The 22,452-nt window shown below is 47.0% G+C and overlaps 2 protein-coding genes across 3 annotated transcripts; one reads left to right on the forward strand and one right to left on the reverse strand.

The window, feature by feature from the left end:
- Positions 1-417: 417 nt before the first annotated feature.
- CCT7 (chaperonin containing TCP1 subunit 7) lies at positions 418-17,184 on the reverse strand. 2 transcript variants are annotated; one of them, XM_065890649.1, is made up of 12 exons: positions 17,019-17,184; positions 11,928-12,081; positions 10,968-11,074; positions 9,472-9,597; positions 8,550-8,602; positions 8,028-8,199; positions 4,647-4,811; positions 3,635-3,823; positions 2,910-3,007; positions 2,387-2,519; positions 1,681-1,887; positions 418-781 (listed from the first exon to the last, which is right to left on the reverse strand). In XM_065890649.1, exons 1-12 carry the CDS (start codon positions 17,022-17,024, stop codon positions 560-562), a joined length of 1,632 nt encoding a protein of 543 aa, XP_065746721.1. In that variant the 5' UTR covers positions 17,025-17,184; the 3' UTR covers positions 418-559. The 2 variants fall into 2 exon arrangements, with proteins under 2 accessions (XP_065746721.1, XP_065746722.1); XM_065890650.1 differs by lacking the exons at positions 8,550-8,602; positions 10,968-11,074; positions 11,928-12,081; positions 17,019-17,184 and having other exon boundaries at positions 9,472-9,533.
- Positions 17,185-18,089: 905 nt separating this feature from the next.
- On the forward strand, positions 18,090-22,414 carry PRADC1 (protease associated domain containing 1). Its single transcript, XM_065891396.1, has 5 exons — positions 18,090-18,304; positions 20,457-20,557; positions 21,083-21,192; positions 21,473-21,640; positions 21,866-22,414. The coding sequence occupies exons 1-5, from the start codon at positions 18,238-18,240 to the stop codon at positions 21,984-21,986; spliced, it is 567 nt and encodes a 188-aa protein (XP_065747468.1). The 5' UTR covers positions 18,090-18,237; the 3' UTR covers positions 21,987-22,414.
- Positions 22,415-22,452: the final 38 nt, after the last annotated feature.

Raw genomic sequence — 22,452 nt, forward strand, 5'->3', positions numbered from 1 at the left:
GGATGAAAAGACTGAGCCAAAAGAATACGGAAGTAGAAGGGGGTAGACAAGGTAATGTAATGCATTTAACTCAAACCCAGAGAAACCCTGGCAGCAGAGCCAGGCGAGGCCAGGGCTAAATAAGGTGATGTCAGAAGAAAAGGAAGCAACTCCACACCCCCCAGCCACTGCTAGGACTGAGAAAACCACCAAAGCTAAACTTCCAGACAGGGGCTACTCAGGTGGAGCTCCTCCCCTGGCAGAGTGGACCTACACTCTGCCTAACAATGACTAGAGGTTGTGAAGGACTCAGCCCAAGAGGGAAGATGATTTTCTCTTTTCTACCTGTTGGGTGAGTACATATAAAGCTACAATTCTGAGCTGCAGTCAAGACATGTATGAGTACAACTCCTGTGCCCAAATAATTTGCAAAATGAATTCTAAGTCTTTTAAGTTTTATTTAAATAACCTCCAGTGAGAGCAGAGTGGGCCAAATACTACCCCTTCCTTGTAATACCATTTCACCAAGACAGAGTGAGCACAGCCTGCAGGCAGCCTGCAGTGAGAGCTGGGGTGCCACTCAATGGGGGTGGCCACGACCTCGGCCCCGGCCAGCAGCTGGGGGAACATCCACTGTTGAGCGAGGGTTCTTGATGGTTTCATCTACAGACACAATGAGGCACGCAGCCTCAGAGGCTGCAGTCAGGGCATTGATCCGCACCATAGCTGGCTCCCACACGAAGGCCTCAAAGTTGTCAGCAATGTCCTCATTGTTGATGTCCACGCCATACCACATGCCCCCCTGAAAGAGCAGAAAAAGAGGGAAAGTGACATGGAACTGCTCTCAAATTTCTTCTTGCACACCCTCTGAATGACTTGGATTGTTAGGAATCTTCAGGTTCTCTGAACCAGCTGGCATCTCCCTGAGGAAGGTGGCATTACAACAGGAGCCTGGAAGCCTCTTCCCACCCCTCCCCCACCCCCAACCTGAGAAGTGCTGACCACAGAAGACCTCCGGGCCCTCTCCCAGGCAAGCTGCTGGCTTTTAGGGAGGCCCCATCCTCAGGTCACCTGAGGACTGTGTATGTCAAACCAGGCTTTTCAAGAGGAACACTTTCCAATCCCTTATCTCATTGCTTCCATTAGTCCCGATTTTACAGACAAGGAAACAGACGCAGAGAGTGACTTACTTAAAGTTTTAACACAAGTCAGAAACTAAGTCACTCACTTAATGCTGCTGTCACCGCACTGAGCATTTAACAGACAGCATTTAAGAAACATCTCTAAATGAGTATTTGCTAAACAGCAGATGAACAAATTAAATTCTCAGAGAGATCACAACTTGGAGGTGGTAGAGCCATGGCTGGACTGCTGTCAACAGGGCCCTGGAGTGCTTCACCACCAAGGAACCCAGTACACACGGTATTTGCTTCCAGGCAGAAGGCCACAGGGTTCCTTTGGTTCCTCTCACTGCACCGTGAGGAGTGATCAGACTCTTAGAAGCACTGAACAAACCCTGGAACCACCAGTTCCAGCACTGGTCTTTCCTTCTGACCTCAGAGGAGGCAGGCAGTTGGTACTGGGTTTGGTTCCAGCACTATCACCTGGGCTGACCACACAGAGCTTGAGTAAGCACAACACACACTCAGAATCTAGCCCCGTCCACCCAGTCCCTGGACCCGGAGGAGAGGAATAACCCACCTGGGCGTGCCGAGCCCGCAGCTTGTTGAGGATGTTTGTGGCATCAAAGCCAGCGTTGTCACACAGCTGGCGTGGGATAATTTCCAATGCCTTGGCATAGGCCCCAATCAATAGCTGCTGTTTTCCTGGAATGGTCCTTGAGTAATCTCGCAGGTACTTGGAGAGCTCCATCTCAATGGCGCCGCCACCAGCCACCACTGAATCATTCTGCAGAGACCAGACCCACCTCTAAATGCAAGGGGTCCCCAGGTCTAAGCTCCAGCCCTGGCCAAATTAGGCCGTTCAGTCAATAGGCCGTCTAGCCCAGAAAGAGGGCTGGTTCCACATTCCCTCCCTCAGCCCAAGCCCCAGGAAGCCCAGACATGGACCTTGTCTAGCACATCCCAACTTCAATCTGGCGAACCTTATGGTTTCTGACCATCTTCAAGGTCACCTGTAGCTTGAGGGCACTGGCACAATCCCTGGGATGGCTGACTCTATCAGCTCCACAGCTGCTCACAAGAACAAGTCTTAGCTTTTAAGGCAGCATGACTTATTTTGAGAGACTGAGGCTGTTTCTTTATCATCTGTGAGACAAATCAGGGCCCACATGCCCCACATGGAAGGACACAAGTTATACAGGGAAGGAATCACCACACAAATCCAGGGTCTCAACAGCTCAAGAGGCAGAGTGAGCTGTGCAGGCTGGAAGCTCCCAGCCTAGTACCTTGATGGCCCTTCTGACAATCATGATGGCGTCGTGTAGGGACCGCTCTGTCTCCTCCATAAACTGCTCAGCGCCACCACGGAGAATGATAGTACAAGTCTTGGCCTTGGGGCAGCCTTTGAAGAAATTGTACCTACACCCAGGGTCAAATCATACTTGTGAACTCCTTTCTGCTGCCAACCTGCTGTGTTCTAACCTTACCAAGTCCTCCCAACACTCAGCAGCTGCTCTTCTGTTCCCCACTAAGGTTCTCCAAGCCCACTCTGAAAGACATGTTCTTGGGAAGGTCTAGGGCTGTACCACAGGGGCATAAAAGATGTGGAACCAGACTTTAGACCCAACTTGATCTTCTTCCCTCCCAAAACACTCTATATATCCGAGCTCTTTATGCCCCATGAGATATAAGACCTCAGAAGAGAATAAATAGCATGTGCTATATATACACCACACCCCAAAGATGGCAGAAGGCCATCAGGCAGGTCTCGTGAGCTAAGCAAACAGGGAGCCCAGGCCTACTGCTCACCTCTCGCCTCCAATCTGGGTCTCTTCAAAGACCTGGCAGCGGCCCAGAACATCTGATGATAGAGCGTTCACACTGGTCTGGATGGAGCCTCCGCAAGCCTGAGGAACACAAGACAACATCATCTAGCAGTGAAGGCTCACACGAGGCCAGAAGTGAGCTTCCTGCCACTTAGTCTTAAAGCCAATTCCCATGTTAGACTGCCATGGTGCCCTGGAGCTCTCCTCACTGGATGACCCACTCTCACCCTTGACCTCCAGGCTCCCTCTGGAAGAGGAGAAAAAACAGAGCTAAGACACACGAAGGGCAAACAAGCCTGGTTAAAAGGAGATGGTGACCCTCTGTTTCACCCAATACCCCCTCCCCTAAACTAGGGTGCTTTGGGCCCAGCGACTGAAGTCAGGATCAGTGCTTTAGACCTGAAGCATCTTTGGTGAGATGCTCAAGAAGAAAGGGAGGAAACCTGGCCGGAAGCATCCAGCCTGGAGTTTAGCCAGCTAATCGTAGCCCTACTGCTAGGTTTCCTTACAAATCAGCTTCCCTGACTTGTTTGGTTAGATTAACTCTTGTATACCGAGCATATACACACTGGAACTGGAGTGTTTCATGGCAAAGAGTTAAGAACACAGGTCTAGATTCACATACCAATCACTCCAGTACACCAGGGGTAAGTGAAAACCCCCCTGGGGCCACAAAGACCAAGAAGCAGCCTGTGAAAGTTTGGTTACCATCATTGTCCTCTTCAGGTCCTCCTCCGGCACTCGGCCAGCACAGAACATGTCCCTGTCAGCAAAGTACTGGGTGGCCACGTCCCCAATGGGGAGTTTGGACAAGACGACTTTGGCTCCAGAGTGATGGATCCTCTCTAACTTGTCATAAAGAATGTTCCATTCAGCATCAACAATTGCCTGATAATCCTGAAGAGACCCAGAAAAGGATGAGGATGCTTTGGAGTGGAGGTTAGCCTATACGGTATGTTAAAATAGAACACACCCCTGCCAAATAAAATACACTGATTTATTTGGGAATTAACAGGGATAAACAGAATAGCCTCCTCTCAGTCCAAATATACAAGGACCCTATAAGGTAACTTAAGAGTCACCTAAAACTTTCAAACACAAAGGCAGAAAGTAACCCCAGGACTGGGAGCTACTCCAGAGCTAGCACTTGCTACAGTGCGAGACCTACTTTAGCCCAGCTGAGTTCCAGCTCCTCTGAGGCACTGCACCCATGGAGTTACCAATGACAAGACCCTTTCCCCCAAAGGCCATTCTGTGTTGGGGATACATTTTCCAAGAATACTTGCTTACAGCTGGGTGACACTGCTACCTCCAGAGACAGCCTTGGTGATATCAATGTTGGGAGCACACCTGTCCCTGCAACACGGGACCCAGTATAGAAAGGGCAGAGTTCACATCTGCCCAAATAAGAGGAATCAAAATACTGGGCTCACTATATAGCTGAGAGGCCCCTGCAAGCCCCTTCCCTGGGGCCAGAGGATAATATTTCAGCATGTTTGCCCTATCCAAACCTCCTCAGGTCCAGGTCACTGAGAGAGAGCATAGAGTGAGAAAAGAAGTGGACCCAGTATTTAGACATTAATACTTAGGGGGATAGGAGGAGAAAGGAGCCCATAAGGTACCTGAGAAACAAAGCTAAGCCCAAGATGGCCACAAAGGTCCAAGGCTATGGCCCAGAATGTTGCCCATTTCCATGCCACTGCCAGCTGGTAGGGCCTACCTCAACTGTGTGGACTCTGATTTCCGCATTATCCTTCTCAGCTTTCAGCTCGAGCTCAACATTTAAAAGGGCAATCATTGGATTATGGTACTTTTTGGGTTGCATTTCAAACCCAGCGTAAGAGAAAGTCTTCTTGAATGCAACGCCAGCTACAAGCTGGGACTCCTGTTTAAAAAAACAAACAGTTCAATAGTTCAGTACTGGCATGAAATGAAATCAAGTTAGTGGTGTGCTGGACTAATAATGCATGTCCATTTCTGTGAACCTGAAAGAGTTAACCATGTTTTTATTTCACTGTTGTAACAAAGTTTTTCCATCATCCTAAAAGCTAGGAAAAATACAGAGCATATTTTGGTTGTGCCTTCAGTATAAGGAAAACCAGTTTGCTTGCAGAGACTAAGCATGGTAAAGGCCTGTTTGGGCTGTTCTCTAAGACTGACTTCCAAAGCAGGTGCCAAGGGATGCACTTTGATCCCAACTCCCCACCTCCCAGTCTTCTACACATACATACACATACATACACATACATACACATACCGGTACTGCACACGAGCACACACATACCTGTGTGCTGTAGCCTAGGTGCTTCCTCCTTCCAGGAGATGAAAACAAAAGGTCCTAAGGGTCAGAAATTTCCTGCAGTTCCCAGGCTGTCATTGTGGCTATTCCCATCTTGATCCCTCAGAATATGAACTACTACCACTTGTTCCATAACAGAGCTTGCTGTGGGGTGGATTTAATAGCAGGGCATAATAGAAAGCATGTTGCACTCGGGAGTGGCTTCAGCAGTATCAGAAGACAGGTTCAAATCTCAGATCTCTTTCTTACTAAAAAACCTAGTCATTTCCCACTCCGTAAAGAAGGGTGTATTCAGTATGTGAAGTAAGTCAGAAAGAAAAAGACAAATACCATATGATATCACTTACATGTGGAATCTAAAATATGACACAAATGAACTCATCTAAGAAACAGAAACACTCACAGACATGGAAAACAGACTTGTGGCTGCCAAGGGGGAGGATGGATTGGGAATTTGGGATTAGCAGATGCAAACTATTATATATAGAATGGATAAACAACAAGGTCCTACTATATAGCACAGGAAACTATATCCAGTATCCTGTGGTAAACCATAACAGAAAAGAGTATGAAAAAGAATATATACATATATATGTATAACTGAATCACTTTATTGTACAGCAGAAATTAACACAACATTGTAAATCAACTATACGTCAAAAAAATAAATTTTTTTAAATAGTGTATTCAGTTCAACGACCTATATGTTCTCTGCTAGTGCTAATCTACAAGCCTAGTCTATAATACTGTAGCCTTTCGGTGAAACAGATTGCTACATCATTCAAATCCACAGCCTCCTAAAGGGGGTGATGCCTGAGCTGAATCAAGATGGATAAGCAGAAATTAGTCAAACAGAAAAAAGAAAGAGATGTTCCCAAAAGACAGAGGCAGTGTGGTGCAATCAGGGGATGAAAAGCTACCTGCAGTTGCTGGACTACAAAATAAAGAGGGCAGGGACCAGTTTAGGAGAATCTTAAAGGCTCTGCTAAGGCCTGACTCTTATCCTGTACACAATGTGGAACCCCACAATGCTTTACACACAGAGTGTAAACTGGGGAACTTCACGCTGCAACAAAAAATAGAATGGACTTAGGGGATGCAAGACTGGAGGAAGAGTGACCACTACCAGGACAATGGTCTAGTAAAAGAGACAGACTTAGGAAACAACAAATTGGTAGGTAAAATAAACCACAGTGATCAACAGGTTGGGGGGAATTGGAAATATTTTTAAGGATGACCCTAGACTTCTGGGTTGAGTGACTGAATAATGGTGGTGATAGCAGCTATATCAAGGAATACAGAAAATATTACAGGTTTGGAGGATGAGATAATGAGTTCAGTAGCAGTGAGATCCAGGAGTGTGAAGCTCAAGAGAGAGGTAAAGGCTGAAGATATATATATCAGGAAGTTTTCAGTTAATCCTGAGAACAAGTAAATAATTACTACCACCATTTAGTGAATTGTGTGTCAAGTATTGTGTTAAGGGTTTTACATGCATTTAAGAGATGTGGGACAGTCTGAAGAACATGTGTGTGGCTTGGAGCCCCTGGCTTTCTCACCAGATAAGATTATTAGTTCTGATCCCTAGTTTAGTGAATGCCAATCTCATCTCAAGGGTTTACGGGAGTAGGAAGGCCCAGGAGGAAATGGAATATTGCTATCAAAGCAGTGTGTAAAGACAAAGTCGGCAAGCCATGATGCAAAGAATGGGCGGAAACACGAGTGGTAGTGGGGGCTGAAGATGGGGAATGGCTCAGATGACCTCCAGATTCCTCACAGCTTTATTATATAAAGAGAACCTCATCCCACTGACATGTGCCATGACAGGAGGAAGAGGGAGGTGGACAGAATGAAATGCAATTTGGAGGGGGTAGAAGTCCCTCCAAAGACTTCAAAGAACAAAAAGTAAAGGGCCAGGATATAATATTTCAAGCAGGTCTTGTCCTGTCCAAATCACCTCAGGCTGAGGTCACCAAGGAAGAGTAAAGTAAGAAGGAGAGCAGGCCAAAGACTAGAAAAGGTCCAACATGGAGACACCAACATCAAAGAAGGTTTCCAGACAGATACTTCTGTGTTAAAAAAGAACAAAGTTATAGTTATGCTGTGCAATACAGTGGCCACTAGCCAACATGTCTCTATTTAAATTTAAATAAGTGAAAAAATATGTTGTTAAGTAGACAAAAGCAAGTTGCAGAACACTATGTATTACAAGTGAGCATTTGTTTAAGAAAACAATATTTACATTTGTACTTACAGATGCAGAGTACTTCTGGAAGAAGAGGGACACGGACAGGGACACGGACACACACACACACACACACACACAGAGTTAACTGGTGGCTGTATCTGGGGCAGGAGTGGTGTAGGGGACATTTGTTTTTTCCTTTAGGAATTCTAAACAGTTTGAATTATGTATTATCTATTCAAAATTAATGAATAAAAGAAGGGAGAGGTTGGCCATATCACTTGGAGAAGAATGGACTGAAATGTACTTCTCATATATTTATTGAGGGTTTTAGATAATTTATCAGAGCTAGCCCTATCCCCCTCCCACATTAACAATGAGATTCTTAAAATCAGCCAGTTCAATCTTCCACTCTACTGACAAGTAAATATAGGTCTGCAGAGGTTACAAAATGCACCTACAGAAGCCTGTAGCAGCAGTATGGGGAACAGCTCCAGTCTGCCTTCCAGCCCAGCATGCATTCTCTCTGTTCCTGTACCGTGTGCTCTCCTACACCAAGCTGTCTGAAGGGTCAATGTGAAAGCAAGAGCCTCCTAGGGAGGCCACAGCAGGCTCACCTCTAGGGCTCCACCCTGAACCTTCTTGATTCCAATCATTTTAAGTTGCAGCAAGTCATCGAGCATCATCACCGCATCCACCACCATCTTCGCGAAGAAGGCTTTCTGCTGGGAGATCAGCTTGGAGCTCAGAGCAGTCACGGCACATTTCTCTAGCAGCTTCCTCTGCTCCCTGGGACACAAGGGTGGGACCTGCATCAGGCCTTGAAAGCCCCTCTTACCTGACTCTACTGCAATATGGAGAGTTTCTGTTCTAGTCTCTAAACTCAGCCCTCAACAATTTCATCTTCTGTATCTTTAGGGCAGATTATCAGTGACAGCCGGTGACTGCAGTCAAAGACCTTATGAGTGATAGCTTTTAAACTACAACCTACAGCCTCTTTTGTAATGCATGGGCTGGGGCACAGCCAGAGGTCTAGCAAGAGCCAAACAGCCCCAGGTCATGCAAGGATTCCACTTGCTTCTGCATTCAATTTGGCCACGGGTAAGTCAACGTTCTGACAAAGTTCACTGCAAACTTACACTTTATCTTCCTTCTTCACAGTGACGGCAATCTCTTTGATCTTGTTAACCGCCTGCCAAGAACACAAGCTGGGTGAGTCTCTCATGCTCAAGACAAACTGGAGAAGTGTGTCCCAATCGCTCCTGCTAGTCCCTAATCTGTCTGCTCCCAAATCTCAAGCATTTCTACTCCAAAGCTGAAACAACATTTCTAAGTCTTGTAGCTGCCCAGAAAAATATAAATCTCTATCGTTTAGAAAATGCCCAAAGTTAGAAATGTAGAGTAGGTATAGTTCTGAAGAATCATCAGGGTACATCAGGATTCAGCTCTGGATCTGCAGGTAACACACTAAAACAAATGAATGGAAACACACTACGACACTAAATTAGGCCAAATTTTCTGGCTTACAAACAGCACCTGTGACAACTTTTAGCACTTTATATATTAATTAGGTATGTTATATACGATACACATATTTGTATGTTAAACATGGTATCTTTTCAAAGCCATCTTTTTCAAAAGATATCCGTTCATACTTCCTTCTCATTTATGATTTCGTTTTAATGCCACCACCCCAAAACAGAGATAGTAAAGAGACAAAGTAAGGCATAGAGGAACTGACTTACCCCAGGTTACAGAATGAAAGTCAAAGGTCAATAAAAGCAAGGTCTCAAGATGTGCCACGAAGTACTTGATAAAAACAAAAACAGCTCTCACCAAGAGCTTAGGATCATAGTCTATCAGGAAACCTGAGGCTTAAAGAGATTAAGTAATATACCTAGTCAAAAGCTACCGAATGGTAGAACTGAGATTCCTAGGCAGCAGAATTCAGAAAATGTCCAAGGAACCTTGTTCCCAGTCCCTCCACACCCCAATAAAGATAGTATCCTAAGAGAAATAGAAAGGTGCACAAAGCGCCCAAGTTCACCAGCACTCCCATACCAACTGAGTGGCAGTGCGGAAAGCTCGGATGATGATCTGTGGGTGCAAACCTTCCTCCACATAGGGTTTCACCTGCTTCAGAAACTCTGCAGCCAGCAGGGTCACTGAGGTGGTGCCATCACCGACCTGGAAGAGGATGATAGTAAATTCACGTTTTCTCATGTTCAGGGATAAAGCTCCAAAACTCCACTTTTTAAGCAATCTACCCATTTAAACTGGGGACTGTTTAAATGGATATTAAGCCTTTTCTGGGAAGCACAGCTTTTTGCAACAAGTAGAAGAAAGGTGTTGGTTGATAGGTATTCATCCCATCAAATGGTCCTGGGCCGCAAAATTAATTCCCCAGCCAGGCCATTCTCCAAAGAGAGCTGATTTGGACAAATTTCCCCAGAATATGAAATCATATATGTATATTAGCCAAGAACTTATTTATTACGGACAAGATACTATGATGAGTAAGACAGTTCCAGAGATGCTTATAATACAATGCTCACATGTCACAAATAACCATAGTAGCAAGAAGTATGAGATAAATATTCTTTAAGGATTACAAAATACTACAGGAGTTTACAAAACAAACCTCTAAGGACCAGCTAAGGTCCTTTTTATTTTAAACACTATTTGGAATTAGCAGATCACTAGTCTTCTAATCTTTCTTACATAGCTATTTTCTATGATAGGATCTAAACCTTATTTTTAATGAAGGAGGAAAAGAATAAGAGCTTTCTCTCTCTCTCTCTCTTTTAAGAATAAGAGCTTTTAAAAAAACTAGCTAACCTCTGATTTAGAAGATACTTATTTTTTATTCACTTATGTCCATTGTATAATATAAGGGACTTCAGGGAGAAAAAATGGTTACTGCGGCGAAGGGTTTAAGCTGCCAAATTCCTGAACAAAATTCCTTTGTTGAAAATATTAACCAATCAAATCTATACTCTTCTCACTTTAATTTTATATAACCCATACTGTTTTACAGGCTACTGGGTCCTAACAGACCTTTTGATATAACTTCAGGACATATCTGTAATACTCTGAAATGCAAACTTGTCTCTCTCAACATTTATTATCAAGACTCCAGTGTCAGAAATGGTTTTTTAAAAGGCAGACGAGTTAATGTCACTGATTTGCACACATTAAGATGGTAAGTTCTAGGCTACGTATATTTTACCACCATAAAAATATTTTCTTTTAAAAAGAAAGGTAAACTGGAAACAGTCTCCAGCCCCATCTTATAAGGCAACCAACAGATTAGAGGTTAAATTATTTACTGAGCAATTCAAATGAATGACAGCACACAGGCCTGATCTTAAGATCTCAGCCACACACAGTGGATCAGCAGGAATTTTTAAAGACTATTAATTCCACCTAAATATTTTCGCAAGCAACTACTTGTGAAATTATAATTTTAGACATAAAATCAAAATTTTTAAAGAAAGGAGAGCAAAGGAGCAAGCAGGCATGTGTTTCACTGAAACACATAGGCTTGATTTTCCTACCTCAGCATCTTGGGATTTGGCAATGTCCACTAAAGTCTTTGCTGCAGGATGGACAACATCAAGGAGTTTTAGAATTGTGGCCCCATCATTAGAAATTGTTGCTTTGCCTTAAAAGGAACAAACACAAAGTAAAAATGTAAAGACCTTTTCTTAAATTCTGTCTTCTAGTTGGACTTGGAGCCCATATACACATTATTGGGATGGGACAGAGGGGCTCATGGTGGGAATGAACTGATCTTTTTAGAGTTAGCTCTGTGCAAAAAGGGCCACCTAAAATCACACATTCCAAAGACCATGAACTCCTGATTTTCCTTGAAGAGCAAAGAGCACACCTCTACTGGATGTAGAAAACATTTTAAAAAATAAGAATAATCATTTAGATATTCTTAACAGTTGATACCCTAGTATTTCACTTGTAAATTAATATACTAAAACATAAGGGGGAATTTGTCTTGGCAACATGATCCAATGGGAGTGACCACAGGCAACTCTGGAAGATTCCATAGTGTTTCTAGGCTAAATCTCTCTACAAGGCAACAGGCTCCTGAACCAGGCTTCTCCCATATATTCCCAGGGGGCTCAGGATTCAGGACAATGTCTGAAAAGAAACTGCTTCACAGTGAGCAATCCTTCAGAGGTCTTAAAAGCAGTGAGATTTCTGGGCTTCCCTGGTGGCGCAGTGGTTGGGAGTCCGCCTGCCAATGCAGGGGACACGGGTTCGTGCCCCAGTCCGGGAAGATCCCACATGCCGCGGAGCAGCTGGGCCCATGGGCCATGGCCGCTGAGCCTGTGCTCCGCAATGGGAGAGGCCACAGCAGTGAGAGGCCCGCGTACCGCAAAAAAAAAAAAAAAAAAAAAAAAAAAAGGCAGTGAGATTTCTAATGCCAACCTCTGCTAGCCCCAAACGCTCTGGGGGAGCCTCCTCTTCTGCAACTGGCCTGAGGAACTCTGCAGACTTACCTCGGCCATCCACAATGAGCTTGTCCATACCACGGGGGCCCAGGGTAGTTCTTACAGCCTCAGCAATCACCTGGCAGGCACTGATGTTACTTACAAGCTGGGGGATGCCTTGGGAGCTATCAGTCCCCTCTTTCAACAGGATAACTGGTGTGGGCTAGAGAAGAAAGAGCAATTGAATGGTTTTTTAAAAAAATAATCATTCATTACATAAGACTTATGGAGGGAGAGGAAAAATGCTCTCATCTCCCCAATAACAGAAATATATCTGGAGGCCCTTTTAAACCACATTCCTCCACTGTCCATGCACTATATCAATTCCTTAAACTGCCTCTACCTCCAGAGATAGCATACTTGCAGGTGTGCCAGAAAATGGTTTGAGAAGCACTGATTTAGTAAAAAGAACAAATCAAATAATGTGTTCTCCAGTGCCCAACTGCATAAGCATAGCCCCTTCAACTTCTGACTTTATTCCCTGTTTTAAGGAATTAGGCCACGTCACAGGAGGAAGCAGGCCACGCTCAGTGTTCACCCTCCAGCAAGCATTCATTTATCTGCACTAGAGCTTAATTGTCACAGGAGGAAGCAGGCCACGCTCAGTGTTCACCCTCCAGCAAGCATTCATTTATCTGCATTAGAGCTTAATTGTAGAGAAGTAGATGGGGCACTGATGCAAAACATGAGGTGTTAACAGCTTCAGATGTTGTCCTGGAGATGCCCAGGCAGACAGCTTTACCAATGATGTTTAGCTGGAGTGTAGGGAAATGGCTAGGCAGAGAAACAAATGGCACCTTTGTCCGCCTCACAAAATGACAACAAATCTAATTTGTACAGCAATCTTTCCCTCTCTCATGCTGGGTCCATAAAGCCTCCTTGTGACTAATCTCCAACCAGATACCCTAAACAAGTTTTTCTCTATTTTGCATTGGTCTCCAGAACAGTCACTGTTCTCGTAGAGGCTTTATCTATGGAACTGCTTTAAAAACTCTGGGAAGACAGGGATACCTGCTTATTTTAAAGCAGCTGCTTAGGTTCCTTTGCTCCAGTGACCATTAGCAGACAGTAACTCCTTAGCTTAGCACACAAGACTGCTTTCTCTCTGCATCCAAGCCTGTGCCTTCAGAGATGAGCTCATGAACCAGGCCCAGACTTCCCCGCATTTGTGACTGATTTCATGTGTATAAAACAAATTAAGGATAAATACTGTTGCAACATTTTTGTTATGTTAGTTATGCGTGTGCTATTACGCTATGCTTTGAAATTTATTTTTTCCTGTGGGTTACAATATAAAGTTTGAAAATCACTGCCCATGTCCACCCCTAGGGGGTACTTCAGGTGTCTGAGCAGGGAAGGCATAGGAAAGCACAGGGCTGTTTCAGCCCAACAAAAAGGAGCCAGGAATTCACACACTACAAAGTCGAGCAACCCATGAGGCTGACTCCACATTAACTGAGCAGTTTCTTTAAAAATTCGACTCCTTTGGCCAGTGTAGCTGGAGGGTAGTGAGTAAGTGGAAGACTGGAATGAGGCTGAAGAAGCAGGTAGGAACCAGGTCACTACTCACTTACAGACTATCGTAAGGAGTTTAGATTTTAGTCCTACAAAGAAGGGAAGCCCTGGAAAGGCTTTTAGCAGAGGAATGGCATAGTCTAATTTACACTGGGAAAAAACCAAAAAACAACTATAGAAAATGGGTAAGAAGAGGCAAGATATAATGTGCAAATGCATAAAAACAGGCTGGAAAAATGTACAACAAACTCTAATGAGTAAGAGTGGTAAGTAAAGAAAGTTTTGACACTTGGATATTTTGTTTTGTTTCAACTTTTTCTAACAAAGATATCACACATTATTATTATTTTTTTTTTTTAAAGAATACTGGAAGGAAAATTCCTTCCTTTTCATGGTAGAATCCCAGGTTTGGTGGCAAGAAATGGCTTCTCTATACTCTCAGCTTTCCTTCGGGTTCCTCACAAGGAAAGCTGTGTCCCCCAAAAAGCCCCACCTTCTCCCAGTCCTGCTAAATCATTCCTCAGGGCAACCTCAAGTCACCTCTGGTCCAACCCTGCCCCGGATGAAGTCCTACGTTTTAAATCAAAAACCAACTTGAGTCTTAATCCCTTCCTATTTCCTTTGACAACAGATTCTTTCACCTCTCCAAGGCTAACTTATCCAATGTTTTTATAAACTTTTTCTCCCTCTACCTCCAAATTGTACCCCCACCAACAAGAGCCACACTGCCCCGTTCTACCAAAACCACTTTACCACCAGGCCGGCAACTCCTCAGAGTCTCCATTCTTCCAAATTTTCTCAACAGCCGTTAACATGAGCATTGGGAACAGGGGATCCCAACACTCTCTGCTCCTTCTTGAGCACAATGTTTATATTGCCATCCATCTTAAAGTACAAGCTTCCCAAAGGTAAGGAGTACACTAATCTCAACGTGTAGAATGCCTAGATTTGGTCACATACGAAACAATATACAGAAGCTTTTGGTGCTGAAAATCCAACTGTTACATATCAACTGACCCTTGAAGAGCATGGGTTTGAACTGTGTGGATCCATTTATACCTGGATGTTTTTTCAATAGTAAATACTACAGTATTACACTATCTGAGGTTGGTTGAATCCTCGGATACAGAGGAACCCCGGATATGGAGGGCTGACTAAATCATATGCAAATTTTCAACTGAGTGGAGTCAGGCCTCCTAACCCCCGAATTCTTCAAGGGTCAACTACACTTGAAAATGCTTTATACAAGCCGTGAAATAAGGTGGCAGTCAGTTATTTTTGGAAAAGCATCGGCATCATGGTGATACTAAATTCACTGAAAATTCTTAAGTACAAAGCAAGGAGGGCTTGGAAGCAGCTCACCACGTTGTCCCCAAGTTCCCTACGCTTTAAAGGCCCTACAGAAATGGCAGCCTGGGTACAGAGATCATTTAAGGAGGGAAAGGTGGCAGGGCTGGATTGAGCCAAGCCAGGTCAATCAGGATGGGTCCTCTTCTGTCAGTTTCCCGGGGGCAAGCACTGCTATGGAAAGCCCAGCTTCTGTCCCTAAGTTATTTTCCAACCACATTTTTACTCAAGTAAAGAAACAACAGCAGAATCCAGTAATCTGCCAAGGGTATCATGGAAGGCTTGGTAATTTCAGCTTAATAGTCTTCTTCTTCATCCTCCTTAAAAACTTTTATTAAGCATTATTAAGCGTGACGCTCTATAAAACAACAGGTGTTCATATTCTAAGTCATGCAGTGCTCAATACCACAAAGGCAAGCATACGTTCTGTACGGCTGTACCAAAGACTGAGCTTTCTGGGGAACCCTTTTACCTCTCAATCACAGAAGGCTTCCAGAATATCAAGTACCAATTCAATAACAGCAAGGAGAATTCTTAGTGACTGAAGTTTCACACACCAAAAGGATAGCTATAATTGGTCAATACAGCAAAGAAACAGGAAAGACATCAGTTCAGGAAAAACCCAAGGTGGTGGTCTGGAGCCTCTTGGTGAAGGGTCTTATCACCAGTCAGAAGAATCTTGGTTCTGATCCCCAGTTCTTTAAAGGCCAACCAAAACTCTTATGGTAGCCTTGGCAGGAAGGTGGATTACAGGGACGAAAAGGCAAGCAACCACCTAGCAGACTAGCTAACATGCTGAGTGTTACTACCTGATGGGCACTTCATATGTATTCATTCATTTAATCCCCTTTAACAGACTGAGGGCCAGAAATGTAATACCATGCTCAAAGGCACACACCTAGTAAGTGGCAGAGCTAGTTACGAACCTAGGCATTCAGTGTAGCTCCAAAGCCCTTACTCTCCACTGCTCTACTATGCTGCCTCTGCACACAGATGAAGATGACTTCAGGAACAGTAACATTGAAGATGGACTGAAAAAGGCAGTACTGGAGGTACGAAAGGGAGAGGGAATACAGATTAATGCCAGGTTCCTTCTATCTTGGGTACAGGTGGGATTCACAGGGCATTTGGCCACAATGAACACCTCATAAGGGTCAGTTTGACATCTACTAGGTCAGGGATAAGCTGAGGAAGCAGGAAAAGAACAGAGAACTGAGTTGGATTGAGAGGCTAAAATGAACGAGTGAACTGCCAAGTGCACAGGGAGCAGTATCTTAGGGTTTTGCTTCAAACACTTAAAAGCTGACCCTGTTCAACAGCAACTCAGGAGACACCACCGAGGTGCTTTGGGACCCATGTAAGGTATGTGCAGCTGAGATGGAAAAACGGACGCCGTGGAAGCGGGGAGGGGAGGAGGGCTACAGAGACACTCCAGGATTCACCAACCTCCCTAACTTAAGAAAACAAGAACCAGAGTTAGGTGGCCAACTAGAAAAGCCGCCTAATGTCACATCTGGAGGCGCAGACAGGGTCGGAGTCAGAGGCCAGGTCTTCCCACCTCTGATGCAGTGTCCCCATCTGCCCTACCTATTCTCCTGGCTGAGGAGGTGGACCTCCGACAACCAGCAGAGCCTGGTACATTCAGTAGGTAATAAATAATGCGTTTGCTTAATGAACGAGTGAGTTAATTAAAGTACGAGCGGAGAGATCTGTTTCCATTTACGCAGCAGCAGGCGGGGAGCAGTGAGCGACCACAGTTGAGACCTTGGGCTCGGCCCGACATAAGGTCCCCATGCTGCCTCTGCAGGTTCTAGGAAGCACCCGCTTCACATCCGCATTTTCCAGGGCAGCCAGAGCTTCCTAGTTTGGCCCTCGACCGCGTATGCACGCTCAACCCGCAGTCATTTAACCCAGGTCATGATTATGGGGGCTCAGAAAACTGGGTGGCCGATGCGGGTTCGCGGCCCCGAAGCACCCTGGGATTTGCAGTCCCCAGCCGGCCAGACCAGAGCCTCCTCTTGAGCCCCACACCACCCTCTTCGAGGGCCCCTGCTCCGTGCCCGGGCCCACCAGACGGCGGCGGGCCGGGATCACCCACAGACAGGGCTCGGGGGAAGGATCGAGGCAGTAGGCTGGCGGGGGCGGGGGGGAGGTCCTACTGGACCGGCCCCGGCCAGGCGGCGCCAGCTACTGACCAGATGGCAGCGGATGGAGCCAGATGCGCAAGACACCACTCACCATCATCTTGGAAGCCTATTCAGTGGCCCGCGGTTCCTCTTCTCTGCGCCCGGACCGCCCAGCAACCCCACAATTCTCCGCGCCAGAGAAACCCCCAGAAGCTTCGCCAAGCCGTTGGAACGAGAGAGGAAGGGGATGGGCCGCTTCCGCCACTCTATGGTTCGCTATCACAGAGTCGGCGTAGCTAGAAGGGCCAGAGGCGGGGCTTCCGCCAGCCGTCTTACGAGAAGCGGTGGTAAAGGAACAGTCAGTCGCTGGTTTTCGATGGTGCCGTTCTTTTTGAGCATGTAGGATCCTTGCTCGGCCGCGTCGCCCACTAACTCTAATTCCATTTCCCTTCTCCCCTCAAACGCCAGCCCAAGGAATGCAATAAACGCAAATATTTATTGAGCGCTGACTGCGGAACAGGCTTTTGATAAGTAAGCATTTGACGTGAGCTCATTTAACCCTCACAACGCTATCGCGATGGCACTGAAATCATGCCCAATTTACAGATGAGAGAACTGAGGCTGAGAGGTTAGGTGTCCAAAATCACAGTTGTACAGTAAATGGTAGATAAACAGTCGCGGGCACCTTGCCCCAATGCTCGTTTTCTGGCTCGGCACTGGCCAGAGCTTCCTCGAGGGTCGTGTACATCAGTCTATGTCCCCAGAGCCTACTGACTATGAGAGCGCAAGCGCCGGTAGAACTAGGCAGGGGTCGCCGGAGACCACCTGGGCGCTAGACGAATGCCTTCCCAAAGAGGGGATGGGAAGGAAGAAAACACAACTAGGGGAAGGTAAATCGTCGTCTTGCGAAGCGGCCACAGGGAGGATCCGGCCGAGACCGCACGAGCTGATTGGCCAAGACTTTCGGCGGCTGAGGCGAGTACTGCGGGTCTCCCACCTACAGTTCTCCCGCCCCGCCAGCCAGCGAGGTCCTGCGGAGTCGAATCCAATCAGAGAAATGCTTGGGCAGGGACGGCAGTTGCAGTTAAGAGTTAAAACAAATTAGCCCTCGGCCCCACTTCTCTCCACCAATAGGAAGTGGGCTAGGGCACAGGGGTGGCTACACGAGCAGGCGTCAGAACCAATCAGCCCTGGGCCTCGTTCCGGTGCGCCAACCGGCGGCGTGAGCGGGTCTGGGGGCGGGAGTCCAGAGCAGCTGTCAGGCCGAAGTCCGGCGAGCTACGCGCAGCAGGGCGGCTGGAGGAAGCGCGGCGCCGGGCCGGGCCCTGGAGATGGTCCCCGGCGCCGCGGGCTGGTGTTGTCTCGTGCTCTGGCTCCCCGCGTGCGTCGCGGCCCACGGTGAGCGGCAACGGGCGGGGCTGCGCTTCAGGGCGGGGCTGGCGGTCCAGCTTAAGCCCGGCTCGGGCCGGGGTCCACGGGTCACCTTGGGGACCCCGCGAATTCGGAGCAGGGCAGGTTCAGAGACGGGCGCCTGGAGTGGGTGGGTAGTGGTTCCCGAGGGACATGAACTGTGTGCGGCCTGAGGCTGGGCTGTGAGTCCTCAGCCCCCCACGTCGAAGTAAGACTCCCTCTACCCCCACTAGCGCTGACTTAGGTGGCGAAGGGGGCGAGGAACAAGGAGCAACTAGCGATACTACAAGCTGGAGAAACGTTAAGCACTCACATACATAAACGGGGCCACACATTGCTACACGTGGGTTCACAGGCACTAGCACATACGTACACACCCAACTTGTTTGCACCTACACGAGAACATAAACATACACCCATATACGTACTTGAGCACATGTGTATACCTACACTTGATTTACACAGCTCAGCAGATGCAAAGGCCAGGCAAAGATGTATGTGGGGAGGAGGGGAAGCTTAGTGCTAATCCAGGAAAGCTTCCTTGGGAGTGTATCTACCCGATGGGAAGTCTTCACTCCCAGGATAAAAGGCCATATATGTAGACCAGTGCCAAGCCAGTGGAGCTCTACCGGGTGGCTGATTTTGGACAGTAGAAAAGGACAGCAAAAGCCACAATCCATCCCAACCCTGGCACACAGTAGCGACTTGATAGTTTGTTGATTGACTAACAGACCTGTGGCAGCAGCTTCCACCTTTTCACATTCCTCAGTCTCTCTGGGCTAAGGGAACCAGGGACTCAAGTTCAGGTAAATCATTAGACTTTGGTGCTAAAGAGATCCACACCCCAGAAATATCTGGTTATTCTGGCAATTCCCTTCCTCAACACAGTAGAGCCGGAAATAGCCGTTCATTCATTCAACAACCTTTTTGAGCACCAACTCTCTCCTAGCCACTATGTTAGATAATGTGGATACAGTATTGAATGAAATTACAAACTTAGGCCCTTGTCCTAGTGCAGGAAATAGACAATAAACAAAAAATTACAAATACTGTATAATTACAAATGATGTTAGAAGTGTCATTGGAGAAAAAGTATATTTTGAATGGGCATAAGGGGAGGGCAGTCACAGGGCAGGTTTCCCTAAGTGACATTTAAGTTATGACCTGGTAGATGAATAGAAGTGAGCCATATAAAGGGGTAGAGGTGGGGGTAGGGTGAGGGAACTTGTAAGAAGCCTTGGAGATGTGAAGAAACTGAAAGGAGGGCAGTGTAGCTTGAACATAGGAAGAGATGAAGTTGGAGGGCCAGATCAAGCAGGGCCTTGCAGACCAGAGTTAAGTTTAGATTTTAAGTGCAAAGGGAAGTTGTTGAAGTGGTGACATGATATTTGCTTTAAGATGTTTTAAGAAAATCCCTGGCAGTTATTGGGGGAATGGACCGTAGGGAGCAAAAATGGAGGCTAAGATAGACCAGTTAGGGCTTCCCTGGAGGTGCAGTGGTTGAGGGTCTGCCTGCCGATGCAGGGTACACGGGCTCGTGCCCTGGTCCGTGAAGATCCCACATGCCGCGAAGCGGCTTGGCCTGTGAGCCATGGTCGCTGAGACTGCGCATCCGGAGCCTGTGCTCCGCAACGGGGGAGGCCACAACAGTGAGAGGCCCGCGTACCGCAAAAAAAAAAAAAAAAGACCAGTTAAAAAGCTGCAACAGCCAGGACAAGAAATGATAGTGGCTGGACTAGGAGGATGGCAGTGGAACCAGAGTCAACTTTTAAGTTTTGGTGAGAGTTGCTTTGTACACAGGCTACCACATCTCCATCTTGAAATTCCCAAGTCTGCTTCAGAGCACAGATGAATTAACCCTCAGAGAGGTTAACACTGGAGCTATGTCTTCCTGGCCCACCTGTGTAAGCAGCAACAGCAGCAGCTGTAAATCTCTGGGGTTACTAACTCTGTCTGCATCAACTCTATCCTCTCCAGGGCAGAGACCATCTATCCTACCCACCTGCAGGACCCAACTGGCTGAAGCTGGGTCTCTGGGCCCAGACCTTAACCAGCCCCGTTGAAGGCATGGGGTCCATGATCTGAACCTGAACCAGCTTTTTTCCCTTGAGCCTTCTCACTTGTACATTTTACCTTTCAGGCTTACGCATCCATGATTATTTGTACTTTCAAGTGCTGAGTCCTGGGGACATTCGATACATCTTTACTGCCACGCCTGCCAAGGACTTTGGTGGTATCTTTGTAAGTTCAGGGAGGCCCCCTCATCTCTGATCCTGTCTCCACATTCCCCGCACTAAGCCGAGGTGACCCTCATCACTTCAACCCATACCTGAGTGCTGGGACAGAGAAGGGGGCAGAATCCAGCTGACTTCCAGGGGCTACAGAGCCAGGAAGGGCTTCCAGCTATTCATCTGGGTATAATACAGACCTGGGCACCACAGAGGGAAAAGCTATCTTCTTAGGGACACGAAGTAGTGAAAAACCAAGGGCTCTGCTAGCTCCATCTCTGAACTACATGACTCAAGGCAAGTTACTTCCCCTCTCTGGGTCCATACCAACTTCCCTTCCTATGTCTGGGAAAGGCAGGGTGGGATAGGACTAGACAGACCTTTGTGAGAATTAAGTAAAAATGCTCAAGTGTCCAGTACACAGAAATCGTTCCTCATTTCCCTCACACTTTGTGAGAAGCTGATAAGATGGGATGGTCAGCACAGTCCTAAAGCAGGTGTGTCTCCCCACACTCTCACCTGTCTAAATGTCTTTCAGCACACAAGGTATGAGCAGATTCACCTTGTCCCTGCTGAACCTTCAGAGGCCTGCGGGGAACTCAGCAACGGTTTCTTCATCCAGGACCAGATCGCTCTGGTGGAGAGGGGGTAAGGAGTGAACAGGCATGGGCACAAGGGGAAGGCAGGCATAGGGTAGATTCTGAGATCAATGTTGGTGGTGATGCTTTGAAATAGCTGCTTTTAAATAATTCATCTTTTTAAGGGTCTTTAAGAAACATCTTAAGATTATCCAAGCCTTTGGCCATTTACTTGTGAGCCTTTATCAAAAAGCCTCCAAGGTCCTCCTTTCATCTTCCCAGGGTGGTGGTCTGGGGAATGGATAGCTAGGACCCTGCCTTTCCTTTGGTCTCATCACCACCTCTTCCAGGGGCTGCTCCTTCCTCTCCAAGACCCGGGTGGTGCAGGAGCACGGTGGGCGGGCAGTGATCATCTCTGACAACGCAGTTGACAATGACAGCTTCTACGTGGAGATGATCCAAGACAGTACCCAGCGCACAGCTGACATCCCCGCCCTCTTCCTGCTTGGCCGAGATGGGTGAGGGCTCTTTGTCTCTGGCTGTATCAGCACCAAGCTGGGTGCCATGACTCGGGGAGGTCAAGGGCAATCACCAGTCCCTACCCACAAGCCTCATCTTGGGATGCCCTGGTTGGAGGGCCAAAAAAGTCCTCAGGCTCTGGAACTCCCAGAGTGATGGGGACAGTGGGGCAGAATGGGGTGTCAGGAAAGTGACCATCACCACCTCTCTTCATGCTCTCCCAGCTACATGATCCGCCGCTCCCTGGAACAGCATGGGCTGCCATGGGCCATCATTTCCATCCCAGTCAATGTCACCAGCATCCCCACCTTTGAGCTGCTGCAACCGCCCTGGACCTTCTGGTAGAAGAGTTGGTCCCACATTCCAGCCATAAGCAACTCTGGGCTGGGAAGGGGAAAATCCAGGAATTCTGCTGTTTGGGACTTGGGGATAGCATATGGGGACTGGGGGAGCCAGGCAGAGGAAAAGGGCTTGGGCCTTGGCTAAGTTAAAGGAAGACACACCACTGGCCTTCCCTCCCCTGGGCTCCTAAGGTGTCTCATGCTATGGGAAGAGGCAAGACCCAGGCCCCAGGTCTTAGGGGCTAGGGTCTGGAACTAAAGGGGCCAACAGCAGGTGGTCTGAGAGCCATCTGAGACCTGTCACATCCCACCTGGCTTCAGCCTCCCCACCCAGGGTCTTTCACAGCAGTTGCTGGAATAAGGAGCTGGTGTTTGAGGACTACATAATAAACCCTCACTGACTTTTTAGCAATAAAGCCTCTCATCAGGGTTGTAACTGTGTCCTAGAGTAAAAGTACACAGGGGTGGGA

This window comes from Phocoena phocoena, chromosome 14, assembly GCF_963924675.1.
Source record: "Phocoena phocoena chromosome 14, mPhoPho1.1, whole genome shotgun sequence".
Classification (NCBI taxonomy): domain Eukaryota; kingdom Metazoa; phylum Chordata; class Mammalia; order Artiodactyla; family Phocoenidae; genus Phocoena; species Phocoena phocoena.

Coding starts and splice junctions, on each gene's coding strand:
- CCT7 (XM_065890649.1), bottom strand. Junction 11,075..11,927: donor GCTCATTGTGGATGGCCGAG/GTAAGTCTGCAG, acceptor GTTCCTTTTAAG/GCAAAGCAACAATTTCTAAT. Junction 3,008..3,634: donor ACCTGAAGAGGACAATGATG/GTAACCAAACTT, acceptor TGTGTTCCTCAG/GCTTGCGGAGGCTCCATCCA.
- PRADC1 (XM_065891396.1), top strand. CDS start 18,238: ATGGTCCCCGGCGCCGCGGGCTGGTGTTGTCTCGTGCTCTGGCTCCCC. Junction 18,305..20,456: donor CGCGTGCGTCGCGGCCCACG/GTGAGCGGCAAC, acceptor TTTACCTTTCAG/GCTTACGCATCCATGATTAT. Junction 21,641..21,865: donor TTCCTGCTTGGCCGAGATGG/GTGAGGGCTCTT, acceptor ATGCTCTCCCAG/CTACATGATCCGCCGCTCCC.